The following is a 10,863-nucleotide window of genomic DNA, read 5'->3' on the forward strand; positions in this document are numbered from 1 at the left end:
CTATATATCAGAATATGTACAAAAATGGATGTAGAATTTTCTTGTGTATGTAATTATATATGTGACCAAGTAAAAAAATAAACTTGAGTAAATTTAATTGGGGGGAATTTCCACTACTAATGGCACGAAAAAATAAAATAAAAATATAAAACAACTACAGTAATACCAATTATGATTTTATGAATTTCTCCCTTCGATGATATCCGATGAGAAAAATAATAAGAAGAATCTGTGCGTATTATGTGACAATTTTTTTAAAAAAAATTAGTCCAGACATTTTTTCGAGAAAAATCATTTCTGTTGTTTTAAATACTCTAAACAAACCTTGAAATAGAATTTCTTATACAGCAGCCATTACATTACTATAAAAATTAAAGTTACAAAGATTAATTTTCTTTAAAAAAAAATAACAAACGACAAGAAATTAAAACATACACCTTACAAATACCTTCTTTTCTTTTCTTTTCTTTTGTTTTTTTTTTAACCACAAACACCTTTCTTAACCAAGGCTTTTTCCCTCACACAATTTGATTGTGATGTCCATTCCTCATTTCTTCCTCCTATTTTCATAATTCCCTTCAACATTTTTATAAACATACCTCTTAGCAACAACCACATAAACACCCAAATTCAAAACCCCTATCCCAGCAAGCAAAAAATAGTAATAATCCAAATGTGACCTATTCAAATTATTCCCAAGCCATTTCCCTTTGCTCGCTCCTTCCACAATAGATATAAGAGCACTACTCATAAAGTTTGCAACACCAGCATTTGCAAGATGAAATGCAGCCCCAATGCTTCTCATGGCCTCTGGCATTTGATCATAGAACAAATGTTGAGTCCCTACAATACAAAGAGCATCCACAAACCCTAGCAAAATATACTGAGGAATTAACCACCAAACCCTAATTGGTATTATTGCTTTTGGACTGTCCAAGAGATTGTGATCGCTTGCTGTTTTAACCCTTTTGGACTCTACTAGGGCAGCCACAAGCATGGTTAGAACAGAAAAGAATAAGCCAATTCCTAGTCTTTGGAGTATTGTGATACCTGTGGGTTTGCCAGTGAATTTTCTTATCATAGGCACAAGAATTCTATCATAGATAGGGAGGAAGGTGATGACGACGAAGCCGGCCACACATTGGAGTGTTGCCGGTGGGATGACGAAGTTATTATTAGATCCTATGGATCTCATCATTGTACTGCCTTGTTTGGTGAAGAAGGTTGACATTTGAGCATGGACGAAACTAAAATACAAGCATGCTAGCCATACTGGTATGAGGCCAAGAACTTGCTTCATTTCTTCAACTTGGTTTAATGAACATAGCCTCCAAGGATTTCTGGTGTTGCTTGATGCATCAATATCATCAATTATCATTGCCTTCTCCAGAAATCTGAAACATGTCAAAAGTAGTAGTGTAAAAACTTTGTCTCATATGTTGTACATGAGAAATACGGCCTCTAGTTCTTAATATAATAAGCATCAGTTAAGAGTTGAATTTGGTTATGAATATAACATTTTAATTCACTTTATCTCTTAAGTTTATAATTTTTTCTCCAAAATATTCTTATTGATTGTCAATGTTCCTATCAAAAGATAGTTCCAATGCATATGATTAAAGAGAATAATTTAGAAAAGTCAACTCATATTTTTTTTTTACAAATAATCAACTTAACTAATTTTCTTAATTTTGCTAAATTAATTATCTAGTTATTATATTAAAAATTGGAGGTAGTGTGAAATATTATTTCGAATCAAATTAGATCACCTAAATCGCTGGGTGCGAGATGAAGTTATAGCTTGAGTCTCCACATCTATATTTCCATCCATGTTTGTATCTCCAAAGAAAACTCCTTTTCCATGGCGGCTCTCATCGACGCCCTCTTTCGGACCGCCGCTACTAACACTTGAGCTGCCGCCGTGAAAGGACTTCCCAATGGCCCTTGTTTTCTGTACTTCTTTATACCGACCAGAAAAAATACAAAGGCCAAAGCCAAAGCTGTCGCTAATATTGCAAACCCTGTGGCCCATCCAACATTGTCCTGAATAATGCATATGTAAAATTTAATCCAGCAGAAGATATAATAAAATACTGGAAAATTAGCATTTGAATAGAAGTTAAATCAAGGTTTAATTAATCACCTGGACATAAACAACCACCAAAACTGCAGATACAGAACCAATGTTAATTCCTAGGTACCACCAATTGAAGAAAGAGTTCTTGGCCATTCTCTCTTGTGGGGATCTTTCATCAAACTGATCTGCTGCAAATGTTTGAACACAAGGCTTGTGTCCTGATTCTCCTATCACTAATATGTAAAGCGCTATGAAGAAGACTATCTCTCGAACGTGCAATGGAACCACCGACACTGATAGGGTCAGCAAAACCATTCCCTGTGTAAATATATTTCATCAAACTCGTTATCCAAAGGCACACTCAGGTTCAAATTATGGCTAATTGAAGACAAGAAAGTTAGTGTAAACAAAGTGTATAAGTTCTTTCAATATAAATCTAAGGGTTAAAGTTCATTTAAAATGCACCCTGAAATATTTATTTTCAAGCACATCCAACATTTTGAAATACTTTTTTGGACCATCCAACACTCTAAAATATTTAATTTTTAGATGCATCCAATACCCTAAATTAAAGGTGCTACTGAAAAAAAACTTTAGATTGTTAGACGCATCTGCTGTTATTAAGTGGAATCGGAGAATACCACTTCCTTCCATAGTATTCTCTAATTCCACATACATGGGTTTGACTAATCCTATATACCAAGCAATCTCTTATACTAAACACTCTTTTAATAGATTTTCTCAATTGCAATCTCAATCTCAATCCCTTATTTTAATGCTTCCTACCAAATGTAATCTTGGTACGCTCTTGTCTTACTAGTACTAGTCTTGTCTGTTTTAGTAGGATATGTTTTAGCCACCACTGCAGTTGTCGCTCTGTTAGAAATTGAATCACTAACCACAGTTGGAAGGTGCTATTGACTCAAAGCGATAGATCACCTTCACTTAAGGGGCTTTTTGAGAGCTAACAATAAGATTAAAGTTGCTCCTAACAAAATATTTCAAGGGAAAAATTACTTCTAAAAATGAATATTTCAATTAAGGGAAAAATTATTTTCAAAAAAATAATAGTTTAATTAAGAAGAATATTGCACAACAAAATATTTTGCGATGCTCAACGCAGAAGGAAAAATACATCACGGTGTGAAATGGACAACAAAGTACTTCAAGATGTTAGATAAACATTAACCTTAGATTTAATGTTGCCTGTATGTATGTCAAACTCAAATAATATGATATACCAGGAAATAGATGATGGAAGAGAAGATGATGGTGATGAAGCGGCCAAGGTAGGAATCAGCAATGAAGGCTCCAAGCAAAGGGAACATGAAGGAGAGTCCAACCCAAATGTTGACGTTTCTTGCAGCAATGGGTGTTGGCTGTTGCAGAACATTGGTGAGGTAAGTTATCAAGTTCCCACTCAACCCATAAAACGCAAACCTCTCTGCCACCTCCACAACTGCATTTTCAAGTTAAACCAATGTGAGAGTTAGCATTTTGCCCTAACGACATAAAAAGCACTTAAAAGAAAATCTTCATGTATAAAATGAGAAAAAACTGGCAATACTCGAATCCAACTCAATCAGATAGCTATGAAAAAGAAAAGGAGCTTACAAATGATGAAGATGGCAGCATTCCAGCCACCTCTAGAGGGTTTGTGATCACAAATAGAGTTGGCTTCCATTGGAGCTGTGGTGCTATCCATGGCTGCTTAGCTATATGGACCCACACAGAGAATGAGATGAAACTTGGTGGTCTTGTGTTTACTCAAATATACATTTGCTTCCTTTAGTATATATAATATATTTATATATGCGATAGATGCCCATGGCTTTATAATAATTTATGCATGGTAACCCCAAAACCATATCAAGTATAATATCACTCTCTGAAAAGAAATTGGTAAAGTTAATAACTCGTGCATATCCAGAAGCCTGTATAGGTAATGCAAATCTACTTTGAATTATTTATATTGAATTTGGGAGATTAGAATAAGAAAAAAAATTAATAAAATATATGAATTATATTTTCTAAACTTTGATATGTGAGCATTTGAGATTAGATGTACAGAAAATTCAATCGGGAAAAATTGCAGAAATTTCATTCATGTATTTTTGCTTTGTGTTTGTTGATTGGATTGATATACAGATGTATCTGAGATGATACATGTACCGCATTTCACAATATCACATAACATATTTTAATATTTGTATTATTTGTCTTTCTTTTCTTTGAAATGATGCCAAATAATACAGATGTAATACGATTCACCATTAATCAAGGAACCATTGAGTCATGATTAATTATTTAGGATTTGTAAATAATATAACTTACTGGAAGAAAGATACGATGTGCAAGTGTTATCTGGATGGGTTTTAATTTTATGAACATTCAAAGTCATTTTAAAAGATTGAATAGCATAGCATCATTACAGAAGGTTTGTTTTCTTAGCTTGACTAAATTGAGATAGCTCCTGGGAAATTTTGTTTTTTAAAATATAGGCTGCACTCCTGATTGAAGATAGTAATAAAAAGAATTTTAATTTTAACTTTTTATAGAATATTTTATTTAAAAACAAAAATAGATAAATTAGACGATGTTGGTTAAATTTTAGATGAATAAAAAATATATTTATTATTACCTGAATAGTCATAATCGAATGGAATATTACTTAAACAAATCAACCTAAAAATCTTAAAAATAAAGAACAAATGGATATACACGAGAATAAAATATTCCAAATGAAAAGTGAAGTCATGAACAGATATTATATGAAAGCCCCTTAGCCCAAATTCAATACCAAAACAGCACAAATCACTGCATGACAAATTGTATCATTTCCAAGATATAACTTATTCAGTGTGCGCATGAATATCTGTGTAATAATCAGATAATAAATTTGTCCATAAAAACAAAAAATAAATACTTCATGAATAAAGTTTAATATATTAAAATGATAATTCAATCTAAATATATGAAAAAAAAATTTGATACAGATCATCATGAGCACCTGTAGTCCAAATCAAATCAAATACTAGCAGCTAAATAATTTTCATCTTTTTATTTCACTCACCCTATGGAATATATTTTTATTGAGAAAAGTGTACATAATATGACACTCCAAAAATAGCTATCAATTTCTCAAAAAAGAAAAAATAAAGCCATTGTTTCAAGGCTTTGTGTTAGGGTAATTTTGTGGGGCATTTCGGTAAACATACCGCTTAGCAACAAAAGCAAAAAGACCTAAATCCAAAAACCCCAACACAGCAAGCAGAAGATAGAACAAATCAAGATGAGACCTATTCAGAAAATTATTCCCAAGCCATTTCCCTTTGCTTAAAACCTCCAAAACATGTATAATCCCACTACTTATGAAGTTCCCAATCCCCGCATTACAAATACAAAACACAGCTCCCAAACTTTTCTTAGCCTCTGGCAATTGATCATACAGAAAATGTTGAAGCCCCACAATCCCAAAAGCTTCAGAAACCCCACACAAAATGTACTGAGGAATCAACCACCAAACCCTAATTGGCAATATTGCCTCTGAATTGTCCAAGAGATTGTGATAACTTGCTAACTCAACCCTTTTGGCCTCAACTAGGGCGGCCACAAGCATGGTTAGAACAGAGAAGAATAGGCCAACGCCTAGTCTTTGAAGCATCGTGATGCCAGTGAGTTTGCCGGTGAATTTTCCGACGAGCGGGACAAAGAGTCTGTCGTAGATTGGGATCATAAGGATGATGGTGAAGCCTGTGATGCATTGGAGTGATGCTGGTGGGATGATGAAATGGCGATGGTGGGGTCCAATAATAATGGATCGAACCATTGTGCTTGCTTGTTTGGTGAAGAAGGTTGAGAGCTGAGCTAGGGCTACACTATTATACAAGCAGGTTAACCATATTGGGGTCAAACGTAGGACTTGCTTCGTTTCTTCCACTTGGTTTAATGAACATAGCCTCCAGGGATCTCTGGTTTTTCTTGATGCATCAATATCGTCAATTATCATTGCTTTCTCCAAGAATCTGATTCAGTGAGAAGTATCATATTCAATAGATTTTTCAACACATTATACATGAGATCTTGTCTAAGGAAAAGTTTTTAAATTTAGTTCACAAAAAGATATATATTTATATAGGGTTAAGGTGTAAAATTTTCCTTGAAGTTTTTACTTATGAGTGTTGGGCACCTAAAAATTTTTTTGGATTCAATATTACTTTAGAAGTTTAATATCGTAAAAATTTTCCTCCTATCGTTAAAAAGTTGACATTGACTATTAATATATTGATATCGTCTATTAAAATTTTAATGGTGAGAACAAAATTGCTACGGTTTAAAATTTTTGGGGCAATAGTGAACCCCAAAAAAAAATTGTGTATCTAGTGCTTCTCAGTAAAAATTTAGCAAATTTGTATCTTTGCCCAATATATATATATATATATATATATATATATATCTTTTTTCCTTTGCCAAAAGCGTGTGTATCATCTGGAACCCAATATATATAAATGCTTTTTTTGTCCTCGCCAAACTCACAAGTATAAAATTTTGATTTGTCCTAAATTTATAAAATGAATTAATATTTATAGACGAATAATTTTATTATAATATATATCTAAATGCATATTTTAGTTAAATACATATTGAATACGTATAATTTATATATGCATATGATCTGTGTGGGTGAGAATATTAGGTTATTGTAGTTATTTTTCCTGGTAGGATTAAATAGTATAATTATATTATCTCAATAAATTTTGACTCTAGGAGAGGTTTATGACTTTTAAATACCAAAAGAAAATATCTGCAATTTAGATAAAATGAAGGGAGACCAGTATACATAATTTGAGTGATATTTCATTTTCGTACCTAAACTTTTTGGTCCCAGAAAAAGTCATATATTCAGACGCAACAACATCTCCATAGCAAACACCTCTTCCATGGAGCGTCTCATCCACGCGCCACTTTCTAGCGGCGGCTACTACCACCTGAGCCAGCGAAGTGAAGGGACTCCCGAAGGGCACTTGTCTTCGATACTTGTTCATGCCACACAAGAAGACAGCAAATGCAACGGCCACAGCCGCCGCCAATATGCTGAACCCGATGGCCCATCCAACGTTATCCTATATGCAAAGCATGAAATTCCAATGAAGAGAGTTAAAAAAATTTGGAAGGACCAACAATAATATATCAAATTAATTTTGTTAAATTAGTTCATCTAGATTCTTTGGGTCCGGAGGAAGTATGAATAGATACAACAGACATAATTTGACTCTCATTCTGTTCCAATTCGAATTCCAAATATGTTCCTGCAAAAATCATTCCCTTTTTTTTGGTTGAGTTTAGGATATCTACTGTCAATAGTAATGATTAATTCCCTTGCACTGTAGACTTTTGTAAGAGGCTTTAGTGCTAGTCACAAGACCCTCTCCATACACACCGCTAAAAATCAAATTCCTGACTAGATGATTAAGAAACTCAGCTAAGTGCTAACGGTGTTAGGCCTCATGACCATATATCAAGTAGGATCCAAGTGTCATTCTGATGTTTTCAAATCCTGCTATCAATATGAGGACACCATTTAGAGCTGGTAATACGGGCTGGGCTTGCGGCCCCAGCCCGCCAAAAATGGCTGGCTCTTGCCAACCCGCCAAGGTGCGGGCTACTCCAACCCGCACCGTTTTTAGCCCGCGGTAGCCCTCTTTTTTTTGTTTTTTTTAATTTTTATTTTTATATAATTTCTAATATATTATACAACATAATTGGAGGATTTTAACCCCCAAATTTCATATTTATATCTTCTCATCTATGTAATTGCATATGTAATATATACATAAAAGATCTACTTAATTAATTTGGATAACAAAAATAGTCAAATTAATTATTTAAAAAAAATATGTGTTAGTTTTTCTAAAATATCTTCTCAAATTATAAATTAATCCTCACATTATTTTATTATAACTCATTACTCAAATTTAAAACTCAAAGTCCAATTTTAACATTACAAACTAAGCTCAAACTTATACAAATAATAATATTTAAAAAAAAAAAGGTTAGGCGGTTTTGCTAGCCCGCACTGCTTTTGGCCCGCATCGCTGCGGGCTGGCCCGTATCCGCACCGCCAGCCCGCATTCCTAGCTCTAACGCCATTAGATTGATTTTCAAGTATTGTGTTAGCAAGCATATGACTCATTAGAGTTTGAGTGCACGATTTCAAATTGTATTATTTAATGGAAGATGATGTGTATGGAGAAGAACGATATACCTGGACATAAATAACAATGGAGAGGGCAGAGACATGAGCAATTATAGATGCGAAGTAGAACCAATTGAAGAAGGAGCTCTTAGCCATTAATGACGACTCTTCAAATTGATTCACTGCAAATGTTTGAACTATTGGTTTCTGCCCTGCTGCGCCTATTGCCACTATGTAAAGTGCCAAGAAAATCACTGCCTTTCCGCTGTGCAAAGGAATTACTGATACAGATAGTGTCAACAAAATCATTCCCTGTGCAAAACATTTATATGAACAAAGTTGTGGTGTTAGGAAATCATCCAATAATATATTTCTTCCGACCTTTAATATAAAAACTAATTAACTAATTTAGGTGAAACAAAGTAGTAGATCAAAGTCGTATATATTTAGAAGAAAATTTAACTGACCAACTAGCATTAATTTGGAGGGAAAATGATAAGTATGATAGATAGCGGGAAATAAAATCTTATATTTAGAACTAAATTTAATCTACCATTTAGCTCATATACAAAGGACAAGGAGGAGAAACTTATTCCTCAGCCTTTGTGCAGGCCAGTTTGAATTAAGCATACTTACTAAGAAATAAATGGTGGAAGAGAAGATGATGGCCTTGGAACGGCCAAGGTAGGAATCAGCTATGAAGGCTCCAAGTAAAGGGAAGACGAAGGAGACCCCAACCCAATTGTTGACGATCTTAGCAGCTGCCGATGTTGTCTCTTCCAAATCATTGGTCAAGAAAGTTATCAAGTTCCCTGTTAAACCATAGAATGCAAATCTTTCTGCCATCTCCACAACTGCGTTTCAAGGTTTTTATGCGTCAAAAGGGTTTGAAAAATTCTGGATTTGTGCAAGAGTGAGTATATATCAGTTACATCTAAGAGCCACATACTGTTTATGGCTCTTCAATTAATTTGACCAGGCTTCCAACAATATTATAAGCATCAGTTTTAATTTGTTCAGGTTAATATTCAAATATCACACGCATGCCGAATACATATGTGTGCAGAGACTTTTTTTTTTTCACAGAAAAACCCAAGCATTATATTATTGATTCACTCAAAATTATTTTTTCTTGAATTTTCTAATTTCATTGTAAACACAGATTATATTTTTAGTAATTAAAAAAAATACGGATGTATAATATAAGTTTAGCAAAATTTACAAAAAAATGTATAATTCAGGCAAAAAGAATAATTTATTTTTATTTTTTTAATTATTGATGACTTTTCAGCTTCAGAAAATTAAGAAGAAATATAGCATATACTTCCTCTTGTCCTTAAGATAAGAGCTGTAAATTAAGTTGGATAAATTAAGAAATTTAGATGAATTAGTTAATTATAACAAATATTACCCGCTAGTCCTAAAATACCCATGTTTGACATTGGATAATATATACACACACATCAATTTATGAATTGGGTAAATTAGTTTTCGAGAAAATAATAAATATAAAAGATAAAATGGATAGTAATTTTATATTAAGGATTAAATTAAACTCTTCAACTAACTTCTATATTAGGGAGTGGAAGAAATACTAAGTTTGATGATATGAGAGAGAGAAAAAAAGTAGAAATGGAGCTTACATGTGAGAAAGAAGACAGCATTCCAGCCACCTGTTGAAGGTTTATTATCATCATCACTTGAAGAATAATTGGCTTTCTTTGAAGCTGCATTTGTTGTATCCATAGTTGGGTATGAAGTGGGCTTAGCTAGCTGAGAATTGGAAGAAACACGATGTGTATCATTTATATATATAAACATGAGTCCCATCATATATATATATATTTGATTAGTTAATGTTATAGATATCTAAAAATTAAAGAAATCGGCAGAAATTAATATAAGCTGGCTTTAATTCAACGTTATGTACTGTCTAGTTGTTAATTACTTGTATTCATGGCTATCTGCTTGGATATATGAAAAAAATTAGAAGAACTTGCTGCTATGTCTGCTCAAGTGGCCTGATATATGCCTAGAGCTATCTATCCCTTTTCCTCCTTCAAACGAAAATATCCATGATCTGGAACAAACTATTTCTTTGGGTCTTTACTATAAGGACATTTCTTATGGTTTATATATATAAGGCCCTATGTTTAAGAAGTACGTATAAAACTGCTTGTTTCCCCTCCAGATGTCCTATATATGATATGATATTTCTTAAATAATTTTTTGGATAATTTTAAAATTTTTAAAGCATTGGCTAATTTTAAATAACTTTTTAAAAGTATATAAAATTATGAATAGGTTGGTTCTTATAATAATAAATACCTGAGAAATTAATTAGTTTTGAATTGGATGTGTGGGCCGGGCTCCAAAATATATAAAGGAAATCATTTCTAATAAAACTTTTTTTCGCAGGCTTAAAATGTGCGTGTGTGTGTCTGTCTGTCTGTCTGTCTTTGAGGATCCTAATCCCATAAGATAACAATAAGAAAGAAAAAAGAGGCAGAGTATATTACAACTTGTCTTTCAGCATTAATATATAGAAGGATGTTTAACGCTTGCAAGAGTCATGTATGTTAGAAAGTTA

General features: G+C 33.1%; 1 protein-coding gene and 1 pseudogene across 1 annotated transcript; both read right to left on the reverse strand.

The window, feature by feature from the left end:
• Window positions 1–547: 547 nt before the first annotated feature.
• LOC114727497 (protein NRT1/ PTR FAMILY 5.4-like) lies at window positions 548–3,782 on the reverse strand (annotated as a pseudogene).
• A 1,464-nt stretch (window positions 3,783–5,246) lies between these two features.
• On the reverse strand, window positions 5,247–10,019 carry LOC114727489 (protein NRT1/ PTR FAMILY 5.4-like). Its single transcript, XM_028914189.1, has 5 exons — window positions 9,917–10,019; window positions 8,910–9,127; window positions 8,343–8,585; window positions 6,947–7,200; window positions 5,247–6,102 (listed from the first exon to the last, which is right to left on the reverse strand). Exons 1-5 carry the CDS (start codon window positions 10,017–10,019, stop codon window positions 5,247–5,249), a joined length of 1,674 nt encoding a protein of 557 aa, XP_028770022.1.
• Between the last annotated feature and the right edge of the window lie 844 nt (window positions 10,020–10,863).

This window comes from Neltuma alba, unplaced genomic scaffold (genome assembly GCF_004799145.2).
Source record: "Neltuma alba isolate B1F8T4 unplaced genomic scaffold, ASM479914v2 tig00012478_pilon, whole genome shotgun sequence".
Lineage (NCBI taxonomy): Eukaryota > Viridiplantae > Streptophyta > Magnoliopsida > Fabales > Fabaceae > Neltuma > Neltuma alba.